This window comes from Budorcas taxicolor, chromosome 10 (assembly GCF_023091745.1).
Source record: "Budorcas taxicolor isolate Tak-1 chromosome 10, Takin1.1, whole genome shotgun sequence".
In the NCBI taxonomy this organism is placed as follows: Eukaryota; Metazoa; Chordata; class Mammalia; order Artiodactyla; family Bovidae; genus Budorcas; species Budorcas taxicolor.
The window spans coordinates 45,205,399-45,230,176 of record NC_068919.1 but is presented as its reverse complement, the minus strand read 5'-3'; the positions used below and the strand labels follow the sequence as shown (position 1 = coordinate 45,230,176).

Genomic DNA, 24,778 nt, shown 5'->3' with positions numbered 1-24,778 from the left:
CAGCTTAGAGAGTATCCTCTTTTATCCTCTGGGGCCGCGGGGACAGCCTGCCCAAGGCACGCCCGAAGCGCCTCACAAGAACTACAAGTCCCATAAAACACTGGGGCGCCGGCGGTGCTTACGAAACCCCCGCGGATTGGCCACGCGGGGCGGGGAGCGCAGGCCTTCTCCGGGGAACGGGGCGGGGGAAAGGGCGGGGCGAGCGGCGGCTCGGCGGGCACGCCCCCTCCCCCGCGGCCCCCTCTCCGCCTCTCTCCGCCGCTCTTCTGGCTCCCCGGTCAGAGGGCTGGAGCGAGAAGATGGCGAAGACGTATGATTATCTGTTCAAGCTGCTGCTGATCGGCGACTCTGGGGTGGGCAAGACCTGCCTGCTATTCCGCTTTTCCGAAGACGCCTTCAACACCACCTTCATCTCCACCATCGGTGAGGGCGGGGTTGCGGCCGGGGACTGGGAGTGAGAAATGGGGGGCGGGTGCGAGGGGGCCGGGAGAGAGCGGTGGGAGGACTTGGGAGCCTCAGGGAGGGGACCCCGGGGACAGCTGGGCGGCGAGGGCAGTGGGAGAGGGTGAAGGCGTGAGAGAGAGAGGCAGTGTGGACGTGGGGCTGAGAGGGTTGAAAGGAGGAACTTGGGGGCAGAGGAAGAGGAGGAGGAAACTGAAGAACAAGGACTAGGGGTATTGGGGAAAGTGAGAGGGTTGGGGGTGTGACAGGGAGGGGGTCTTAGAGAGACAGAGTGGGGGAACACAGGAAAGCTCATAGAGAAAGAGAAGGGGATAGTGGGTGTGAAATGGATTAAAAGAGGAAGGAAATGGAAGGGGGAAACGAAGGGTTGGGGGGAGTGGGAATGGGAGGTCCGGGGAGTAAAGGGACAGAGGACACAAGGGACAAGGTAGAGGAGAACCCAGAAATCCTAAAGGAATTCGGAGGAAAGAGTGATTGAGAGTTGAGAGATGAGAGGGACACTGGCTGCAAGAAGTCTGGTCAGAGACACCATGAGGAAATTGTAGGAAAAGGTAGATGAGTTAAGGGGACCCAAGAACGAAATGCGGATACTTGGAAAAAGTAAACGAGAGCTGGGTGTGAAATAGAAAGGAAAAGCAAAATATACAGTAAAGAGGTGGGGCAGAGAAGAGAGAAGATGGGAAAGGGAGAGAAAACGGAAAGTAGAACTTTCTCCAGTTACTGGAAGTACTGGTTACCATTTCTCTTTCTTTACTCCCTCTGGATCAAGTGCAGGAGAAAGAGCAAAAAGTGACTAATAATGAGATATTGTCTATGGAGCATTAAATTGTTCTGGGAGTGTTAATGGGCGTTGGGAGGGTTGGTGACTTTTGGAACGGTATGATCAGGAAAATATGGTTTACTATCTCCTGCAAAGCAGCACTTCTTAATTTTTAAAATTATTAGCCTTGAAGGTTTAGTAATTCTCAGCTGGGAAGTTGATCTTACATTCGGCCTGCCTTTCTATGTATTTTCCTTTTAGTTTTAATTATTACTCGCTAAACGAATCAGAACATGCAGTGTACCCCCCAATTACTTTCAATTGATTCGGATTTTTCTGGTCTTGGTTGGGAGCTGTCCTTCCTACTTTTGGAGGACTCTGTGTTCAGGTAACAAAATCTCAGACTTAACCTAAACTGAAGACCAAATCAGAGCTGGTTTAAAGCTGCCTGTACAAGTGACCTTAACATCATAGCTGCAGTTAATTAAGCACCTTAAGGATCTTAGCTCTTGGTTGTCTGGGTGATGTTGTGGCTTCTCATAGCAGCTCACTTAAGCATCTTTCAAATGGTTCGTATAGTATATTTCACCATGAATTGCTGGGGTTTTTAGGGGGGCTAGTACTATAGTAATGAGTTATGTTTTAAGGATAATTTATCACTTATAAAAGAAGAGTATTGGGGTATAGAGTGCTGTTCGGTGAAGCACTGGGAAAAGCTATGGATTGTTTGTTCTGGCATTTTTCATATGGATTGAGTGGTCTGAAACCTCCTGGGTGTTATGATGTCTGGGCTTAGGGAAGTTTGAGTTGCAAGTTCTTGGCAGTCATTTGTGAGTGGGACTTTTTCTTTTCTGAGGAAGCAGATTTTAAATGTCATGTCTCAAGTGTATTCTTAAGAGATTCGATGGGAGCTGTTGTAGCCACCAAAAGGCGTTAATTTTTGATGCTGGTAATCATGTCAAAACCCCAAATCACCGTTTTTCATTGTTGAGTGCACACTGAAGTCCAGAAGGTAAAGGACAGTCAAGCGGGTCGCCTTTTGTCCATTCTCTGTGTGAACCTCCCAGAAGTATTCTCCTGCGTCGAAAGTGACTAAATCTCACTGAGGCTGTTTCTGTTAGGCTCCTTAAATGACTTTTGCTTGTTTGTAACAGTTTTATTAGTTTCCTCTTTTTTTAGTCTTAATTTTTGTCCCACTTTGTCTGTGAGGGTGTCTGCTTCCTTTTACAATTGTAGCTTTGAAAAATTACTTTTTATTCTGAAGGAGTAAAATCTTTCTTGCATGAATTTTTTTTTTTTTAATGATTGAAATTCTGTTTTGTGGAGGGTTGCAGGAAAGTGAGCATCCTGAAAAAGTTTAGACCTGGAGGGAAGCATTAAAGGGGGGTGAATCTCATGTATGATGTTGGCCTTTGCATTTTCTATGGAGTAGATGTGGTAAAGAGGCTCTGAGCTGTGTCTTCAGTTGACATGGAGGAGGGGAAATCCCATGCCTCTTTTTTAGCCTCAAGAGCTCTGACAGGAAGTGGTAGCCCAGAGCCTTCAAACAGCACAAAAAAATATGTTACCTGCAACCTAATGCTTTGGAGTTGAAGTTAAGTTAGGAAAATAAGGTGAATGTTAACATCATTCTAGTGAAATGTTCCACACACATTGACCACAAACATAGGCTTGAAGTGTCTGCATCTCTAGCAGAAATATCCATGCCCCCAACCTTCACCCCCGTTTCCAGGCGGCCTGAAGTTGCTGAAGGAAGCGTTGGTGGTCCACCTCCTCCCAGTCACAATTATTTCTTGAGGCATCTCAGCATGGAAGTTTCCAGGGCTTCTCTGACTGGGTTTGGAAAGATTTGCCATGATTGCTGACAAAACTTGATAAGGTCTACGTCACAGGAAAGATCTATTTCTTAATACCTGGGGTTTGTGTGTGTGTGTGTGTTGTGTGTTTCAGGAGTTATATATATAAATATCTGTTTCTTCCCATGGAGTTACATTTACTGTCTTAATTTTGCTTTATTAAAATTTAGGTAGTTTTAGAAAAGGACATCTGCCACCTCTCGACCCTGATTTGATAGGGATTCTGTCTTCATGAAAGGAAGGAGACAGTCATTTTCATTACAGATGCAGTTGTCTCACAGATGGTTTCTTCTTTCATGTATGGAAGGTTCTGGTATCTTCTCTGATATCCTGGCTCCCCTCATTTCCTTTCTGCTCTTGGGGGTGGTGGAGGGTATACTTCTTTCAACTGACTTGCTGGGAGTCTTCACATATCGGTCAGATTATAGTTAACTATTGAGTAGAGATGTTTTATCCATTTGAAGTTGTAGGTTCAGTGCCTAGAACCAGCAACCAACTCTCATTCAATTCAGATGTTTAAGAACTGAAAAAAATTTTTTGATTGGCTCCTCAAGCCCCTTACATAATCATTGTTGTTGTTCAGTTTCTAAGTCATGTCGGACTCTTTGTGACTCCATGGATTGCATAATCATTATTAATGGTTAATTAAATGTATGTAAAATGTATCATGAAGACAACTAAGAAACAGTAATGCAATCTCTCTGAGTTATATTTCCTATGGGATGTGGGTACATTTTAATATTGATATGAAGGCAGAGGGACATCTTGGAATGGCCTGTACTGAACCTGGTGCCGGGAGAACAGAGAAAACCAAGCCCTGTCTTCTAACAGGACAGTCTCAGCTTCTTCCCTTTACTGTCTCTCCCCTGCCCAGCCCCCCTCTTCCTGTTAGGGTATTTCCTGAGTGGTTATATTATTTAGTATAGTCATAGTTGAACAGCATAAAGAGCCTTAGAAATTATCTACATGATGATTGTGCCCCAGTTTTATAAATAAGAAAACCAAGCTTAGGTTGATGCTGTCAAGATCACGCAGCTGATCAGATGCTTGTAGAAGCATCTCTAGTGAAACCTCAAACCCAAGTCTGGATTGCTTCTCATAGTAGAGCTGCTGCTGTTTCTTATCAGCATGATCACTGCTGTAAATTCAAATTACCATCTTTTCCAGGGAGGAATTCAGTTTTGCACATTTGCTTATATGTGAGGAAAGTTAAAGTGTTCCCATTTGGATCAGTTGTATCTCTTCAGGGAAACAGTAAATGCTAACAGGACAGCTCAGAGTCCTGTAGAAGTTTATATGGGCTAACTCGGCATGTTTTAACTGTCCTTTGCCCTTTCTTTCTATGTCTGTTGTTTCAGGTTAGGGAATCAAAGTGCATCCTGCCATTAAAATTCCTTCCATGTGCAAAGTAACTAATGACATTGTATTAATAGTGTGCTGGTAATTGCAGCCTAGTCCCATCAGAGCACTTTTAGACAATTTATTCCCTGGCATTTTTTTCTTGGATACACTTTCTCTATATCTAGGGGTTGGTCGCCTATGGCCCACAGGCCAAATGTAGCCTCCTGCCTGTTTTTGTGCAGTCCACAAGCAAAGAATGGTTTTCACATTTTTAAAAGGTTATTAAAAACTAACACAAAACAAGGACTGTGAAGCAGACACCATATGTGTCCCACAAAGCTTAAAAATATTTACTAACTATTCTTTCACAGAGTTTGCCGACCCCAGCTTACAATTAAATAATGTTTTTGGTTGGTAGCAATTCAAAACTTTTATCAAGACTTATTGACCGAAAAACAAACTTTGTCATATTTACATTTTTATCCAAGATGATATCAGCATTTGGCTGAGCATAATCCAGATATGTAGTACAAGTTGATTTTGATTTTCATCATTGTTTTGCTTGATTTCAACCTCTCAAACAAAAATATGCAAGGGCCAGGCAACTTCAGGGCTTCCCTGGTGGCTCAGACAGTAAAGAATCTGCCTGTAGTGCAGGAGATGCGGGTTCGATCCCTGGGTTGGAAAGATCCCCTGGAGAAGGGAATGGCCTCAGTCCAGTATTCTTGCCTGGAGAATTCCATGGGCCGAGGAAGGAGCCTGGCAGGCTTACAGTCCATGGGGTCGCAAAGAGTCAGACACAACTGAGCGAGGAACACTTTCAGGCAACTTCGAGTTGAACATTTTGTCCGTAAAACCTTAGCTTAACGCCATTGTGTTCTTTCAGAGTGTCAGTAGACTTCCCACCTTAGTGATAGCTTTGAAAATAACACTGTTTCAAGAGTGTAATACCTGATCATGAAGGGTTAAACTCGTCTCCTCAGTTTTTGTTCTACTGAATGCAAAAAGCCATTCAACAAATTAAGCTAGGAAACTGAGTCTTGGACACAGACCTGGACATATCTTAAGAATATGTGTACTTTAACAAAGAGCTTCGCCAGCTGTTCTGCATGGCAGCAAACCAGGGAGGAGGTTCTCTTGGCAACAGCACCAAAACTGTTTGGATCCTCTGAGAAATGCTGGAGGGAAATAGGTTTGGATATTGCCTAAGTGGAAAATGTCTGGTCTTTGAAGACAGGGAAAAATTTAGCAGTTGATATTTTAATGGAAGCTCATAACTGAATCTGAGAAAAAAACATGGAACCAGAACTGGGAGACCAGGGAGCTGCCAACACGGCCTGAGGCTGACTGGCTCTAGGTCAGGTCTGCCTGCCTGTACACAGGACGGTTCTGGAGATGAACTCTTGTGTGTGTTAGATTTGCTACATGGGAAAGATGTGCAGGGAAGAGTTTTCACAGTGCCATGAGAAGAGGGTGGGAGTGGGGAATGGGGAACTAGATGTTGGATGGTAGTATAGCTATATAGTACAGTATGCTATGCTATGGTCCGTAGCTTCATATGGAGCTACTGAGATGTAAGTAGCCAGTGAAGTGGCTCGGTCGGTGTTCGGTGTTAGGAAGATTGCACAGTGAATTAAGAGCAATAGGTCTGGAGTCAAATTGGGGTTCATGTCGTGACATCTGCTATTCCTGCTTCTCCTGTCTTTAGTGAGTTGGTGCTCCTTCTTGGGCCTTAGTTCCTGCATCTGTACTAGAGTATATTACTACTATGCAAACTTCTCAGGGATGTTTTGTGTTCCCTAGGGCAGGACTCAAATCTTACTCACTTTTTAAGTCTCCAAGGCCTCTATTAAATGACTGATCAACTGGATGGATGAATTATAAAGCACTGTGAGCCATACAGCATTGCTTGAATTTTAGTCATTATCTTTCATAGTATTCTAGATAATTAGATGATGTCAGAGATGAGATTAAAAGTGCTTAATTTGAATTCCTAACACTGTTTCTCCCTCTATCAAATGCTGTCTTTCTATAATCAGTTTTAAAGGGATATTTTAGACTCTGAAAGATATATCACTTGTCTTTCAGTCTCCATAATGAGCTGTTTAACACCCTGCTTCCAACCCCCCACTAACATAAATACCAAATAGAAAATGAGTGAAATCACTGGGTTTGCTTTAGAAGAGCCATTTCAGCTTTGTCTCTGCCCATTAGCTGCAAACAATGCAACAGATGCCTGTTAACAGTTTCATGGCCAGTTTTAATTAGCAGATGGAGCTGTGTTTGTGTTTGTGTTCTGCCCAGCACTGGTTTGAGTGACAGCATAGTGAGTGGATTGGAACTGGGCTGGGCCTTTGGGTTGAATAAAGCCAAATGCTATTTGGAAAAAGATGAATATAAACATTTATTACATAGAACTGCTTGTGTATCTCAGTGGAACAGCTTCATGTCTAGAGGAGGACTAATGTTTGCAGTTATGTTTTCTGCTCTTAGTATCCTTTAGTAATTACATAATATGGAAAAATACCGTTTTTTGGCTTAAATGAAGGGTTTTGGGGAGTCTTGAAACTGTCACCAAGTGGCTTTCTCTGAAGATTGGTTTCAGTATTTCGGTTTAGTAGGTTGAGGACTGTGCAGAGCTGGGGTGAAATGGGCTTCAGCCTGAATGCCAGTGCTGAGTTGGTAGCTGCCTCCTGGCATGCTGTGTTGTATAGAGTCCTCAGGTCCTGTCTGAGCTCAGCAAGACCGAGGACTGTGACAGATTCCTGATGTGAGTCGTGGGCAGGGGATGGAGAGAGTGGGTGGCAACATCCTCCACATTTACTGTCTGTTTCTGCCCCCTGCCCCCCCACCATGTTATAAAAGAAGCATTTCATTCATAGTTTTGCTCTGCCATGTATATTGATAGAGGATGTCACTGGGCACAGCCTGGCAAACTGTATCCTTGGAACTGATGAGTGTTTTTGGTTTTATTTTGTTTTTTTCTGAAGTGAATAGGTAGTATTTGCTTTGCAATGTGTTGTGGCTAAATTTCAGTATTAAAATATTATCCGTTAGTGATTGCTGGATTTATTGTGTCTGGAGGTGTGTCCTTCTCCTTTGTTCACTTTTAAATTCTGGATTCTTCTTATTTTGCATTGAATTATAAAGAACCTTAAAGGAAATAGATGCCTGATTGTCTTCAGAGGAAGAAATGTCTGTGCTATTTTTTTTAAGTTACTTAGTTACTCAAGACTTCCTTAGCGAAGCACATAGTGATGCAGACAACTCAGAAACAGTTCTTACAGCAGCCCTGTTCCTTGACTGTGACAAAGTATTTTCTTGCTGTCTTGATCTGTAGCATTCAGCATCAGTTTAATTACGCACTCTGGTGTTTACCTGTTGCTGAACCTTTGGACATTTTCCACAGAGCTCTCATCTTCCTGGGCCCAGAATTTTAATTCTTGGCTCCCGGGAGGAAGTGTGAAAGCTCTGCACGACCCCGCGTTAGTCAGATTAGGCTTACTGTCACCACGACAGGCTGGGTGACAGTGCTGCTTGCAGTCCCATGATGGCATTGCAGGACTTCAAAGCACTTAGCTCAGTAAGGTATGGAATTCTACCTCATCATGGTAAAAACCAACCACAAAGTCTTAAGCAATACGTAGTGTTTCACTGCTTTCTGCTGGCAAAGTTAGGACTGGCATGCTTTCCCCACTTCACATTGCAGTTTTGCATATTTGGGGGGAGAACTTGGCTAGTTATTTTAATAACTCATAGATACTTTCCTGATGTATAAAATAGGACAGTCTCTAACATACATGATCAAGTTTTGACATGAAATACAGGGTGATCTACTTAAAAGTTGAATTATAAGAGTTCATTTCTGGGGGACTTCCATGGTAGTCCAGTGGCTAAGACTCTGCTGTCCCAGTGCAGGGGGCCAGGGTTGAATCCCTGGTCAGGGAACTAGGTCTCACATGCTGCAACTACGGGGTCACATGCCCCAACTAAAGATCCTGCATGCTGCAACTAACAAAACAACCAGTGCAACGAAACAAATAAATAAATATTTTTTAAAAAACGTTCATTTCTGGGAATTTCTGGTTGTCCAGTGGTTAGGACTCCATACTTCCACTGCAGGGGGCACAGGTTTGATCCCTGATTGGGGAACTGTTAATAAGATCCCAGCATGGCGCCCCAAAAAAGTTCATTTCTTGTGACCCTATGCAATATTTTCTTAGCTGGAATAGGTATTGCAGAATATTCTAATCTCATACAAAAATCTATTACAAAATAAAAGTGTGTACATTGTGAGATGTCAGTGACTGACCCTGCTGTAATTTGTTTGTTGCTTATGAATTTGGATGGGATAGCTGTTTATGGTTTTTAACAAGGAATTTTTTATCTTAAGGTCTCTGAATAAAATCTTGAGATGGCATGGAAAACAGTTCTTTATTGACAGTTAACTATTCCATTTTTGAAATGATTCAGACCGCTTTCTCATTTCACTCTCCATTAACACGTCAACCCTATCAGGATTTGGGGAGAGGGGTCTGAATAGGGGAGAGAAGGATGAAAACAGCATTCTACCCTCCTCCTGTATCAGTTTCTTTGGCTACTTGCTCAGCCTCTTTTGCTTTTGTAAATTGGAGTAAATTGTTGGCTGAGAAGTGAGAAACTTCTGCCTAAAATATGGTGACTTTTGACTGCATTGCTTTCTTATAGTGTTTAAAACTAAATAATAAAAAAAATCATGATTTCCCCACTTCACATTGCAGTTTTGTATATTTGGGGGAAGAACTTGGAGGTAGTTATTTTAATAATTCATAGATACTTTCCTGATGTGTAAAGTAGAAGGACAGTTTCTAACATACATGAAATATAAGGTGATCTACTTAAAAGTTGAATTATAAGAGTTCATTTCTAGGGGACTTCCCTGGTGGTCCAGTGGCTAAGACTCTGCTCTCCCAGTGCAGGGGGCCAGGTTCAATCCCTGGCCAGGGAACTAGGTGCTTGTCTCAGTCATAACCCGTGATGAACAGATTAGGACTTTGTCCACAAGCAAAATCATTTGAGTAAGTGCATTTCCTTTGTCTACTTACTATTGTTTTGAAAAGTTCCAGTCTTATAGAAGCATGAAAATGTATGAAACAAGTAAAATAATTCTTTTACATCCACGAAATTCTATAACAATGAAATGTAAAAACATATATATATATATATATATATATAAATTCAGAGGTGTGTCTCTGTCTTAGCTCTTCAGCCTTCAATTTGGATAAACACCATTATATTTTATTTTATGTTGGGATCTCATTAATATGATTTACCACATATACAGTGCTCTGAAAAACAGTGTTGCATGTTTCCAGTCAGTGGTGGTGCAGGTCCTTCCTAAGGACATTAGCCTGGGTCTGTTTTCTCATTGTGAAAGGAAAGTTCAGGCTTCAGGGGTCTTGAGAATCTCTCTGGCTGCAGCGTTCTGTGAGTCTATGAAATCAGGTAGTATCTGTAAAGAAAAAAGAATTTGTCCTGAGTTAATGATTGTGGGGAAGTTGGGTCAGGAAGATCCCCTGGAGAAGGAAATGGCAACCCACTCCACTATTCTTGCCTAGAAAATTCCATGGATGGAGGAGCCTGGTGGGCTATAGTCCATGGGGTCTCAAAGAGTCGGACAGGACTGAGCGACTTCACTTTCTTTTCTTTTTGCAGGTGGACACTAGTGAGTTTTTTGTTTTTTTTTTTCTTTTTTGCCTTTGTGTTTATCTGTGAAAAGGAGAAGCTGGGGTTGGGAACTGTAGTGACTTATTAGTAGGCTGCTAATGTCAGATACCGAGTCATTTTCACTAATTTTACTCGTTCAGTGAGCAGCATTTTTCAGTCCACAAAATATTGAGAAGAGAAAGAATAGCAAGTGTCCAGGCAATTTGAACACAGTGATGAAAAGGGCTTCAAAGGGGTTAATGTAGGATGTCAGGAATGAGTAGAGGAGAGGGAAAGGAGGGCATCTAGGAGAGAATGATGTGGAGGTTAAGATCAGAACCTCAGGAGGCTTTAGTTGGGTCGAATTTGGAGTGTCAGGAGGAGGGACTCTCGCCTGCAGATGTCGGGGAGACAACCCCTAAAGGAGCTCCTCCTCAATAGATGGGCATGTGGCATTGGTCAACTTGAAGGGTAACCAGAGGGCAGGTTGTGAAGGGACTTTACACCTGTTCAGGAGTCTGGACTTTATCCTAAGAGCAGTAGGGATCATTAGGGATTTTCTACAGGGAGACCAGCGAGGAGATAAGCAGATGTCCTTGGTTGTCCTTGGTTGTCCCGTCCCTTCTTTGGCCCTTTACCATTTAAAGAACTGCTGCTTTCACTAACATCCCTGTTTAAACTCCTCAGTAATCATGTCCATGGACAGAGATTGTCTTCATGTTCTAGACTAGGAAGGTAAGGTTCTGAGAGAGTGATAGACTCTTGATCCATCAGCTAAGTAGGTAGAGGAGCCAAGACTTGAGCCTTGAACTCATTTCTGAACCACAGTGTCCACAACAACCTGCTCCTCTCAGAATGGGTCCTGAAATTTTCCATGGGACTCAGTGCTCTGGCACTTAGCCCGTAGTAGCGGTCACTTCCAGTGGTCTATAAGAACTGCGTAAACTGACCAGCAAACCCTTGAGAAGTGTGTTGAGTAGAGGGATGAAATCAGCCTCTCCCTGGGCAAGGCCCAGTAACAGCTAATGCAAACACGCATCGTGTTGCCTGCTGGCCATGGAAGGTCAGCAGACTCTGGTTTCGGATTGTCTCCTGGCTTCCCCACCCAGTCCCATAGGAAGCAATCAGATACATACACAGCAGAACCAGGGCAGGAGGAGACAGAGTTTAATTATGAATCCAAGTCTTTTGTGGAAAGGAAGCTAATTATATCGGAAATCTCAGCATTGCTTCTCCACATGGGGCCAATGGTTTGCTATACTTGTACGTTTGCCGTTGGTCTCAGCTAGACTGTAGAGTGCAAGGAACTGCTGCTTTAATTGTGAGCTTCCTTCCTTTGACAAATTAAATTTAAACTTTACATTAGCCTCTCCTTTCCTTTTTTTCCAGAGTGAAATTGGCTCTGCTCTGGGTTTTGTTTGTAAAGCTGTGTTTGGCAGTTTTCCTCCGATTCACGGTGACATTGTAGACCAGTCTAACACCTGATTTGTTTGCTGACTCTGGGTCTCTAGAACGCTGTTGTTGAGCCAGAAAGCGGAAAGGTCCAAGCAGCGAAGCTAGTTATACAAAGTCCATTTGCTAAAGTGCTGAACTTGCCTCATTGGGGAGGGAGCCCCTGGATCCAAACTTAGCATTTGCATTCTTGCTTTAAAGCAGGGCTGGGGGCCTCCTAGAGGTGGGCCACCAGCATCTGAGAGGAGGAAGTGGCGACATGGCACTGTGGCAGTGGCGTTCTTCATGTGACTTGGGGCAAGTCAGCAGCCAGCCTCCCAGGCTTCCTTTTTTCTCCATAAGCAAACAGGGAATGCTGTGCTAGGCTCACTCTATAGTCCCTTCCAAAACTGATCCTAAGTGGTGATGGTGGACTCACTCACCACTTTTACTCACAAAATGGTAAAAACAGATGTGAAAACTGAAGATAACATTGTATAGGTAAACAAGAACTTGGACTTTTGAGACAGAGACTCAAATTCAAATCCTGATTCTGCTAATTTCTGTTGAGAGCTTTGAGTGAATCATTTAACCATTTTCCTTATTGATAAAGGAAGAGTACTGCAAGAATGTTGTTGTTTTATTTCGAGAATGAAATGCACTGTTGTATGCATAATACCTTTGGCACATGGGAGACATGGAAAGGTATGCGTGTGTGACTGTGTGGGTGAACTCAGTCTGAGTTCATTGAAGGTAGGTCCACACAGCTCTGAGAACCTTGGTGATCTGTGGGGGTTTCAATGTTACAACACTTGCTTTTAATTAAGAAGAGCTAATATTTACTTGGCCACCTCATGCGAAGAGTTGACTCATTGGAAAAGACCCTGATGCTGGGAGGGATTGGGAGCAGGAGGAGAAGGGGACGACAGAGGATGAGATGGCTGGATGGTATCACTGACTTGATGGATATGGGTTTGAGTGAACTCTGAGAGTCGGTGATGGACAGGGAGGCCTGGCGTGCTGTGATTCATGGGTCTCAAAGAGTTGGACACGACTGAACGACTGAACTGAACTGAATATTTACTGAGTGTTTACTGTGTATCAGGTACAGTTTTAGGCATTTTACATGAATTAACATTTTTCATGGGTTGACCCATTTAATTCTCATAACAGCCTCTCGGGTACATTGTTATTTCCATTTTTCCAAATGAGATAATTGAGGCACAGATTTTAAAGAACATCTCAGGATCACAGAACTCATAAGTGGTAGAACCGACTTGGATTTGAATCCAGGCTGTTTGGCTCCAGAGTCTGTGGTTTTAAGCCCTAAGCCTTTCTGCCCCATCGGTGACTCAGAAATATTAAAAAAGAAAACGATTAGCTACCCCTGGTGGCTCAGATAGTAAAGAATCTGCCTGCAGTGTGGGAGACCCAGGTTCGATCCCTAGGTTGGGAAGATCTCCTGGAGAAGGAAATGGCAGCCCACTCCAGTATTCTTGCCTGGAAAATCCCCGTGGACAGAGGAGCCTGGCGGGCTACAGTCTGTAGGGTTGCAAGAGTTGGGCACAGCTGAATGAGTAACGCACACAAGGAGTTGGCGTGATGCAAGACGCATTGTGGGGCAGCTCCTTACCAGCCGGGTGACATCATCGCACCCTTTAAACCTCCTTGGTCCCTGTCTCCTCTTCTGCAGAGAACTATCATGGAATGGTTTAATGGAATGTACTGGAGGGACGCATTTAACAGGGCTACACATGCAGCCAGGCTCAGTAAATGGTGAGGGTTTGGTTGTTTCCAGGTAACTTAAGAAGCACCTATTAGAATAAGTTACATAAAAAATATGAATGGGAACATTTTGGGTACTTAATGGGATGTGCTTTAAAGTTTAGGACTGTATGCGTTTAACTAAGCTCAAATGGGAACCGTTTCTTTAAACTCATTCCCAAAGTGAAGGTCCTTATGCCTCAGCTGGCATAAGGAGGTGTCCAAGACAGCCCTTGGCCTTGGGTGCAGGATGTTAATGTGGTGATACAAGGAGCGAGTTCTTCAGAGCCTTCTAGCTGCTGCAAACTCTCAGGCATATTGAATTCTTCCTTCTGGTGAAAATATAAATAAAATCAGTGTTGAATGCCCTATCTAGGAAGGACAAATGTTTCAATTTAAATATTTGAGCTCAGTGTTCTCTGTTAGGGCCCTGAATTTTAAATGCAGTGAGTTTCTGAGTGAGGTCCTGAATTTTAACGAGTTTGTTTGCATACATGAATTTGAACAATACATTAAATCTTGAAACGCCATAGCTGATTTTAATGGAGTAAATTACCCAACTTGAAAGTTAGTTACTAGGCTTTTCTTTACCTAATAATCAAAAGTCATTAATCATATTTTCACAGTATCAATACATGCTAGTAGTTTCTTTTTAATCATTAAACTATCTCTGCAAGAGGATTAGGGAAATAAATGTGCCAGGGTGAGAGTATAGCATGATCTTCCTCCCTTTTAACCCGTTTCCTCCCACGTACTAAATGATTACCTGTACATGGTAGGAATAAAGCCAAAATTGGGTTTGGCTTTGTACAGTGCTTACGTAGACCAAGAAGGTGAGGTGAGATGCTCTCCTCTAGTTTAAAAGTATTTTTAAGCATTTATAAATATGTGTGTGTATACACACATGCACACATATACAAAGATAGTACAGGAGGTGACAGAGACCAGGTCACAAAGAGCCTCAAGGGCTGAGGTAAGGAGGAGAGCATTTTTTCTGACTGTAGTTGAAAGTACATATGCAGGGCCATGTGCAGAGAAATGATACACATAATTTATAATTTTTAAAGCTGCAGTGGTTTTAAGATTGAGTTCCGTCTTGGGCTTTAATGGCACTGAAAAACCACGCTGTGTAGCTTTCTGGTCCAGTCCATGCCCTAAAATCATGTTGTGTCCAGAAAAGTGTCGTGTTAAAAACATTCAGTTAGCCAGTCTTGCCTCCTAATGAAGCATAAAAATTGTGAGGGTTGGCTCAGCTAATGTTCTGAGCACTCAAATGTGCCAAAATTGTGAGCATGCAGAAGCTTTCAGGACATCCCACCTGATGGTGACCTTCTGGAAGACAGGAACCATGGCTTGCCTCTTCAGAGCTCATTTGTCTGATGTTCAGGCATGCGGTATCTGTGGGATAAATGAACTAACACCATATATTTCCTTCTGAGGAATGGATTTGAGGCTCCTGTAATAGTGAGATCTCATCCATTAGCACATACATGATCTTCAAAGGATATATAATTATCACCTGTTATTGCTTATGGTCTTTTTCTAGATATGAGAGTGATGAAATCAATCTGTTTCTCTTTTGCCTAGAGTATTTGCCTATAGTAATAAATGCCTGCTGACTTCACTTATGCCCGCTTGTAAATGCAGTTTCTGGTGCGTGGAAGGCCCTGCTTAAATGTTTGTAGCCTGAATGTACAGTTGGTGGCCATTAACACTCTCCGGCTGTTCATGTCTCAGTCAGATCGCAGCAAATGTCTCCTCTTTCCCCGTATTTTTCCAGCAAAGACCCTATGACTAATAAGAACTTTGCCAACATTCTTTCTTGCCAGAAATTCCAGATAGTTTCATCTTCCCTTGTTTCCTTTTCCCTTCTCTCCAAGGAGCCGATGTTGACCTGTTGGTTGACCCTCTTTCTTTGCTTTTTTTCCTTTTGGCCACACTGCACAGCATGCGGGATCTTAGTTTCCCAACCAGTAACTGAACTGGTGGCCTATGCACTGGAAACACAGTCTTAACCCTTAACCACCAGGAAAGTCCCTGAAAGTGAAAGTGAAGTCACTCAGTCGTGTCCGACTCTTTGCAGCCCCATGGACTGTAGCCTATCAGGCGCCTCTGTCCATGGGATTTTCCAGGCAAGAGTGCTGGAGTGGATTGCCCTTTCCTTCTCCAGGGGATCTTCCCGACCCAGGAATCGAACCTGGGTCTCGCGCATTGCAGACAGACCCTTTACCATCTGAGCCACCAGGGAAGCCCCCAGGGAAGTCCCTGGTTGATGTTTTTGATGGAGTACCTTTCCACTCTCCTGGGGCCAGGCTCTGGCAGTCATCTTTCTCTCATGTCTTCTCTCTCCTCATTCTCTGGCTCTGCTGGCTCTTCCTGCTCTGCCATTAATCCTGTTGAAATCGCCTCCATTTTGATAAAGAGATCCCTTAAATTCACTTCCTCACATCACCTTTCTTGTTGTTTAACTTCTTGAAAGAGAAGTCTTATCACTTGCGCTTTCCTACCATCTCCTCACTCATTAACCCTTGGAAATCCTGCCCTGCCTCCTTCAACACTGCACTCAGGGGGTCCTGTTCTCACTGAACAGGTCATTGGCCTTTGCCCAATCCTCATCCCCCCTGGCCTCTTAACAGCCCTTGGCACTGTTTATTACTTGCTTCTTGAAATTCTTCCTGCACCAACTTCCAGGAATTGTCTGCTCCAGTTCGTTTCCTACTGTTCTAACTGCCTTCTGGTTCCATGGGTAGTCTCATTTTGCCTTTTAATTGAAATCATTTTCCAAGTATCTGCTCTCTATTTTTTTTTTTTCCCCTTTTTCGGAGATTAGACATTCTAATGCAGTTTGTAATCACCCACCTGTGTGATTATGTGAGTGCAGGTCCCAGGTCTGCTGTTCTTCAGTGTATCTCTAGCACATAGTATAGTGCCTGGCATATAGTGAGGGCTGCCGTCTATGGGGTCGCACAGAGTCGGACACTACTGAAGCGACTTAGCAGCAGCAGCAGCAACAGACATCCACAAGTGATGAAGCGGGTAAGCTTGCCGCCTTTCAAGCCTTCCATGTCTGACTCTCCAGTGTCCTGTCTTGTGTCCCCAGCCTTTCCCAAACTCCTGCCCTTCACCCAACATGAATTAATTTCCTCTTCCTATCTAGCACCCTTCATGAATTTTCATGTATCTGTTAACACTACTGTCATATTTTTTTCATTTACCTAGGTTCAGAAATCTGGAAATCTCTTTTTCTTTTCCTCACATCCTGTATATAATTTGTGGCTAAACCCTTTCCATTCTTCTAGTACCCTGCTTTAGGCCCTCAACACCTCTCACCTGAACTTTGCATTCTCCTCCTGGGTGGCCTGAGCACTCAGTCTCACTTGGACAGCAGCCCCCTCCACCCACTCCATTCCATCTCATACACTCTTATCAATTAACTGGGGAACATAGCTCTGATTATACATCATGTTAAACCCTTGTCCCTCCCCTGAAAAGTCTTATCTTTCACTTTGTTTAATTGACTATATCTTCTTCAGTCTGCCATTCCAAACCCCTTCCTTGTGGCTTCACCTTTATTTCCTTCATCTCCTTTTTGGAGTCCTAGACTCTTAACCCATGGACTCCTATTAAACAGTGGGCAGTGACTGAGTTTCCACCTGACCAGTGAGGTTACCAGCTACCCTTCCATGAGAGGGCTTCCCTGGTGGCTCAGACAGTAAAGAAACTGCCTGCAGTGTGGGAGACCTGGGTTCAGTCCCTGGGTTGGGAAGATTCCCCTGGAGAAAGAATGGCTACCCAATCCAGTATTCTTATCTGGAGAATTCCATGGATGGAGGAGCCTAGTGGGCTACAGTACATGGGATAGCTGAGTTGAACATGACTGAGTGACTAGCACTTCATTTTCATGAGAAGGAACGGCATTTTTAAGTTTCTGAGGTGAAGTGGTTCCTGCATTTTTGGAATGAAAATGCTCCTTTACTTATAAAACGATGGTACTAATAGATAGTCATTATTTATCTCACTATCCTTTGCAAAATTAAAAAAGAAATGCAATCAGTCAAATTCTGGCTATTTTGTTTCTCCAGGGGGGAGAAAAACCTTTCTAGCCAGTGTTCTACCCAAGCAAAGTTTATGGAATACAGAGTTCCTAGCTTAGTATATTCTGTCTTTTAACTTCTTTCATTCTTGCCACCACTACTCTTTCATCCTTTCTCCCTGTGTCCCCTCCTGCCCCTGCCCCTGGTCCCCCGCCTCCTCCCCCACCCCTACCCTGCTGCCAGAGATTTCACTAATTCACAAAATTCAAGAGTCTCAGAATCACTGCTCTATGAGAACAGATGGTTCCGTGACACCCCTCGTTCTTTCTGCCTGTTGACATCCTGCCTTTCCTTCTTGAGTCCCCTCAGATGTTGCTTTCGTTCTGTTGTCAGAGCTTTCTTTCTGCACTGGAAGGTGCTTTCTCTTTCCTCACTGGCACTTTATCCCCTGTAGTACTTTGGACTCAGGCGTGGCGTGGCATTGCCCATGTTCTCCTTGTGTTGAAGGTAGAGCCAGCTTCCTTCTCTGCTTTCCCAGCTCCCCACCCCCACGAAAACTGTCTTTGAGACAGAAGCTTGTTTTATCTTTGTGTTCTTTGCATTTGCCAGACGTTGTATTTGGCACATATTTGGAGCTTGGAAAAATTGTCCTTGAGCTGAAATTTCAGGGTGATACTGATGAAACGATCAAGTAAAGCTCATCTTTGGAGGTAGGGGACCTCTAAAGGCACGAGTTTAGAAGTTTTCTTCTGACAGTTCTGAAATGAGAATTACAGTGGCTTACTGAAATATGTTAGGAATGATGATCTGTTTATCTTTTAAAGATAAAACAATCTTAGACTGCAACCCCAGATAGCTCCGGGCGGGGCGGGGGTGGGGGAGGGTAAGGTCAGCTGTGGTTGAGGTGGTCAAGAAATTAAACATTTCATTTGGCCTTTTTCTGTGGAACTTCTTGGAACATTGATTTTGATTTCATTTTGGCAGGAGGAGGCCCTGAAAAGTCTTCTTTCCCCCAGGTGATAAGGCTGTACTTTCTTTGTCTCTGGCTCGCCCGTGAACATTGGCCTGATCTGGATAAGGCGGCTTTCTCTGTATCTACAAAAAAGCTATCTCTGAACTAGATACAGGCCGGTCACTTTTATTTTTCTTTAAACAAAACAAAAAAAAAATTTTTTTTTTAATGAACTCAGTTTTTCTTCCCACTTTGCCTGTGCCTGTGCTGTCCCACCAGATCTTCTGTTACTGAATTTGGATTATGGAAAGCAAGCCTGGCTGGGAGATAAGACAGGTAGTTTCACAACTGGGCCTCCTAGTATACACACCCAAGGCAACCTTCTGTGCAAAGTTCCTCCCCCCCCCAACCCACCCCCAACCCCCGCCTTTTTGGTCATGACATGTGGCATATGGGATATTAGTTCCCTGACCAAGGATTGAACCCATGCCCTCTACCGTGGAAACTCAACGTCTTAATCACTGGACCACCAGGAAAGTTCCCTCACTTTTGGGTTCTTGACCTCTTGTGATGGAGCTGTGTTTCAGCTTTTTCCACGGAAGCACTGACATCGTTTTGGACTTGGGGACAATGCTGGGTTTCTAACATGGGAGACCCTGAAAGGAGAAGGAAAAGGAAGCTGCTGCTTCTTCTGGCTTGTCTCTTCTACTGAGAAAGAGATGGAGAGGGCAGTGGCTAGTGATGGCAGTGGTGGTGCCTACCGCTGTGGCTAGTTCTTGGCCTTCTTTTTCTAAACTGAAGGCTACTTTTGTGTTTTGAGTGACTGGCGGGTAAATAGAAGACAAGATACTGAATTGTCTCTTGAAGAGAAGGAAAGCTTAACATCATAAGCAGTGTGCTAGACAGTGCTGCTTGATGTGGTTCTGATTAGCTTTGAAGAGCCAAGACTTAACTCGTCCCAAGGAGCTTCTTCGTTTTTTGCTGAAAGATAACCATTGCACAGTGACCCTTTGGAGTTCTTGCAACATCAGAAGATCAAAGCAGGAATAGAGTTTGGGGAGGGTTCTGTACTTTGAGACGTGTGTCTTATTGGCAAAGGCCAGGATAAAAGTGAATGATCAGTTCCACCCTCATGGGCTTAAGTGTTTTACGTTAAAATCTCTTGGCTTTTCTGGCCTAACTTTTCTGACAGGGGAACAAATGATAGAATGTTGTTGGTAGATCACAAGTAGAAAAATCACTGGGATTAGGGGGAAGTGCTTCACAGATGTTCCTGAAACTACAGCCAAGTTGAGTGGATTCTTGCCCCTTTACATGCTGAGAGCTTGGGAGATAACTATTCTAACTGCTCTACTCCAGGTTGCATTCACTCCCTGTATCTCTCAGGGACAGGCTTATTTAACCCTGTCATACTTCAATGATGAGGGCCATTTGACAGGACAGAATGTGTAAGGCTTTGGAGAGATTCTTAGTTTGAAATTTTCTTTATATAAAGGATCTTGATACTGTATTTAGCAAATACTTCCTATAAATATAGCTTGTTAAAAGTAAAAGTGAGTATGGCAGAGTTCAAAATTAACTTCCGGTTAAATCCACGTATAGCTTTGGTGGACTTTTTGCCAGGCACCCACATTTTCCTTAGTCTCGCCACATAGCGACTGAGATAGCATCTCTTATATATCAGATCTGAAGATGAAATACCCTAGTTGATTGTTCCACATCACTTGGAGTCCTGTCTTCCTTGGACGGTGCATTGTGGTCCTGCCTTCTGAGTTGGCTTGAAAGCATCCTTGGTGCAGGGCATGCTGAGCTAGTTCCCAGCAAAAAACAGACAGCGACATGAACTCGATACCAGGTTGTTGAATTGGCCACCGTGTTTGTTTATCATTTTTACAGATAGTTTTTAAGGGAGGGATTTCACCAGCACGTTTGCTGTTTCAGTTCATGTTCAGCTGTGACTCATTCTACTCTTAACTCTGTTTTGCTTGGAAATTTTTTTGTGCTAGAAAATGTCACTTTCAACCAGGGGAGGGGAAATTCTGATTGGGGATCAGAATAGCCAAGATAACTGTAGTGATAATCTGGCATCACCTTTGACTTGAGGAAAAAATACAGAACCCCTTACAAAGGAAAGTGTTGAAAAGGACACAGTGATTCTTATAAACAGGTGGGGGAAAGGAAAGTTACCTCTGAGCTTTACTGTGGGAAGGAGGTGGGGTGTGGATCAGGGAAATTACTATAGAATTTCTATACATAGCAGGGTAAGGGCCTCTGGACTTCCCCATGTGTTGCCCTATCCACTGAGACAGCTCTAGTGAATTGCCTCACGATTGGTGTATGAATAGAGAGAAAGACACTGAAACTCTCACACTTGATCCTGAAAGACCCATCTTCATGTATAATCAGCCACAGATGTCTGTATGTGATTATATATTCCCATAGTGAGCAAATGATAAATGTAAATGAGAACCGTGATAAAATTTTGCCTCGCTTGCTTGCACATTTTCAGAATATAATTAAAAGCACATGCCACTGTCAGTAGTTAACTGTGAGGTTCATGTTAGGTTTTTAGAAGACTCTGGCAGAAACAAAACATGTTTTAGTGTCAAAGTCTTCCCTCTTCCCTCTTTCCCTCCCTTCCTTCCTCCCTCCCTCCCTCCCTTCCCTTTGGAAACGAAAGGAAACTCTCTAGGTTCTGACTAATCTCTTTTCAAAACCAGGGATAATTCCAACCTCAACACAGATTAAATTAATTTTCGTTTCTCTAGTACCTGAAATTGTACCTGAGTTATACTAGATAATTGCTTTCTAACATCTTTCTTCAAATAAAATTCAAAGAATAAATGTCTACGAGGCACTATTTCACTACCCCAAACAGGTGGATATGTGTGGAGGTGGGGTATGGGAAGAGAGACAGAGGTCAAGTTAGGGGAGCAATCATAGCGTGACTTCAGTCAATGGATCGGTACATGGGAATCTTTGTTCTCCACATAGTGCCACATGCCCAGAAAAGCCACTGTACTGCCTAAAGAGTTTCTTGGTCATTTAGTCACTTCTACTTATGCTTAAAACTAATGTGTTCCTCTTTTAAATTCATTAGGCTGTGCATTATGCCCACAGATAAAGCAGCTTTCATTTTTAAAATGATGACAAAAGCTTAAGTTATTATAAGGACGTTAAAAAAAATGAGGAAACCAAACAGTCTTCCTCTGATTAAGGGGAATTCTTAACACAAATTCTCTTTCCAACCACATTTGTTTATGAGTATTGAAACTTAAAATGAGTTAATTGTCTTCCAAATAACATTCTGCATTTTCCATCTATTCCTCTCATATCCGCTCTCAGGAACAAAACAAACGTAGCTTCATTCTGTCCATCAGTTTTGTATAATGTAGACATTTTCGGTACTTAAAAATTCAAATTGGTTATTCCTTTCAAAGCCTTGACAGTGTGGGAGGTAAAGGGTCTGTTTAATGTAGTTATCCAAGAGCTTAATTCCAGTTTGGAAAAAAATTCCATGATGGTGTTGAATTCCTTGGAAATGGGCGTGCCCGGTTTCTAACACGTTCCAAAGCTTGTGCATTTGACAATGGACATGACTAGGGCGGGGATCTCCTGCCTCCAATTTCAGCAGCAGTTCATTTCTCTTTTCTTACATAACCATCAAGATTCGAGTTCCATGCTTTTGAGAGTTCATTACTTTTCCCCCTCCTAACTTAAACACTGCATACTTTTTTCTAAAGAAAAACATATTTTCTATGAAATATATATATAGTATTTATTTTTATTGTTTACTAAGGTCTTTAGAATTGAAGGAGGGTCTCTAGAGCGCCATGTCCTCATACCTTCTACCTCATCAGCATAGAATCAGGTGTCTGCAGTCTCTACAGGATTCTGAGTTGCTTCCCCATTCCACATGGGCCCCATACCTACTGTTCCTGTTTGGGATCAAATGCCATGGTAGTCCCAGACCACCAACAGGGGCCCAGGGAGTTTGGAAGTTGAAGACTAATGTCTGCATAATTGAGTCCCAAGATCCTTCCTCTCTCAGACTCATCCCTCCTCCACTCTCTGATTTTGACCTCTGTCTTCTCTATCTGGACTTAGGTTTCCTCTTGTGTAAAATAGGGATAGTAGCCCTCATGAAGGCTTATGTTGAGACTAGTGGTAAGGTATATTAAGTACACAGCACAGAGCCTGGCACTAAGTGGGCTCTTGAGGAATGTCAGCTATTTTTATTAATGATAGCCTATCCCATTATAACTGTCAGCATCATTATATGTTGAAGGGGAAGGAGTCTCAGGAGAATATCTTGAGGGGTATTATTTAATAATGATTCCGTTATACAGGGTGATCTAATCTGATGCTCATTTTGTTTGGCTACACTTTGTTCTCTGGTACAATTTGCACTGTAGCCATTCTGGACTGATTTAAAGTGAAGTTTAAATCCTTGATTTTGCAGGCAATTATTCCCTCGTTTAAAAGATACAGTTCTATTTTATTAATTTGTAATAAGGTAAATTTTCAAACCCTGTTGAATTCTTGTACCTTTTTTTGAAGACACTTTTTCTCATTTGCTTCTTGGCCTTGGGCCAGTGAATCAAAGCGTCTCAGGTAATGAGGAAGCAGAAGCTCTGGCCTTGTCTTGCTCAAAAAATTGGGCATGTTACCCAGGAAGCATTTCTGTCATTGGAATTCTCCTTTGTCTCCTTTAAGTCTTCTTCACCCTACTCCTCTTTGTTAACTTTACCCACAACACAAAAACATACATGTACACTTTTTAATGGCTTCTTAAAATTTAACAAATATTTTAGTGCTTACAGTATGCTGGGCCCTGAAGTTGTCATTTTTTCCCTTTCTCTCTCTCTTGTTAAGAAGTGAAGCTGGAGTGGCTTTTCCTTATCAGCAAGGGAATTTTAGAAAAGAAAGAAATAGCATGTGACCTTTGGTTGACTTCCAGAAAGTTCTTTAAGCCAGTGTTTTTCATTGTGGATTGCAGCCCATTATTGGGTCATGGAGTCAGTTTAGTGTGTCCAGACCAATCTCTCTTTGTTTTTTTCTTTGGACGAAGGGGAAGAGACTAGACCAGAACATAAGAATAGAAAATAAAATATATTGTTTGCAAAATATGCAAACAGCTCATACAACTCAACAACAAAAAAAACAAAACCATCCAACTGAAAAATGGGTAGAAGACCTAAATAGACACTCCTCCAGAGCAGATATACAGGTGGCCATTAGACACATGAAAAGATAGAAGTTCAACAGCTCTTCTTAGAGAAATGCAAATCAAAACTGTAATGAGCTATTACCTCACACCAGTCAGAATGGCCATCATTAAAAGTCTACAAGTAACAAGTGCTGGAGAGGATGTGGAGAAAAGGAAACCCTCCTACACTGTTGGTGGGAATGTAAACTGGCGAAGCCACTATGGAGGATTGTCTGGAGGTTCCTTAAAAAACTAGAAGTAAAGCTATCATATGATCCAGCAATCCTACTCCTGGGTATGTGTCCAGAGAAAAACATGGTTCAAAAGGATACCTGCAACCCGTGTTCACTTACGTAGAATCTAAAATAGGCAAATCAACATACCTACTAAACAAAACAGACTCACAGATAATAGAGAACAGAGTTGTGGTGCGGGGTAGGGGAGGAAAGGAATGGGAGTTTGAGATTAGCAGAGGCAAACTATTATATATAGGATGGGATGGGAAAATGACAAGTTCCAGCTGTATAGCACAGCAAAGTATATTCAATAACATGTGACAAACCATAATGGAAAAGAATATATATGTATATGTATAACTAAGATTATGGGATCCGGTCCCATCACTCCATGGCAAGTAGATGGGGAAAAAGTAGAAACAGTGGCAAATTTTATTTTCTTGGGCTCCAAAATAACTATGGACGATGACTGAACCCATGAAATTAAAAGATGCTTGCTCCTTGGAAAAAAAGCTATGACAAACTTAGCGTATTAAAAAACAGAGACATCACTTTGCCGACAAAGGTCCGTATAATCAAAGCTATGGTTTTTCCAGTAGTCCTGTATGAATGTGAGAGCTGGACCATAAAGAAGACTCTCAGCACATAAAAATTGATGCTTTCAAATTGTGGTGTTGGAGAAGACCCTTGAGAGTCCCTTGGACAGCAAGGAGGTCAAACCAGTCAATCCTAAAGGAAATCAACCGTGATTAATCATTGGAAGGACTGATGCTGAAGCTCTAATCCTTTGGCCTCCTGATGTGAAGAGCCCACTCATTGGAAAAGACCCTGTTTCTGGGAAAGACTGAGGGCAAGAGGAGAAGGGGCAACAGAGGATGAGATGGTTGGATGGCATCATCAAATCAGTGGACATGAGTTTGAGCAAATGCAGAAGATAGTGAAGGACAGGGAAGCCTGGTGTGCCACCACTGATGGGGTCGCAAAGAGTTGGACATGACTGAGCCACTGAACAACAACAGCAGCAACATGGAGACTGTATTTAATTGAA

General features: G+C 42.8%; 1 protein-coding gene and 1 non-coding gene across 2 annotated transcripts in view; both read left to right on the top strand.

The window, feature by feature from the left end:
* The first annotated feature begins 299 nt into the window (after window positions 1-299).
* RAB8B (RAB8B, member RAS oncogene family) overlaps window positions 300-24,778 on the top strand; it is a 64,343-nt gene continuing 39,864 nt past the window's right edge. The window contains exon 1 of the mRNA XM_052646960.1: window positions 300-423. Within this exon, the coding sequence (XP_052502920.1) occupies window positions 300-423 (124 nt within the window). The remainder of the gene's footprint in view (window positions 424-24,778) is intronic.
* TRNAG-CCC (transfer RNA glycine (anticodon CCC)) lies at window positions 9,335-9,406 on the top strand. Its single transcript has one exon. It is a non-coding gene; the product is annotated as a tRNA-Gly (tRNA).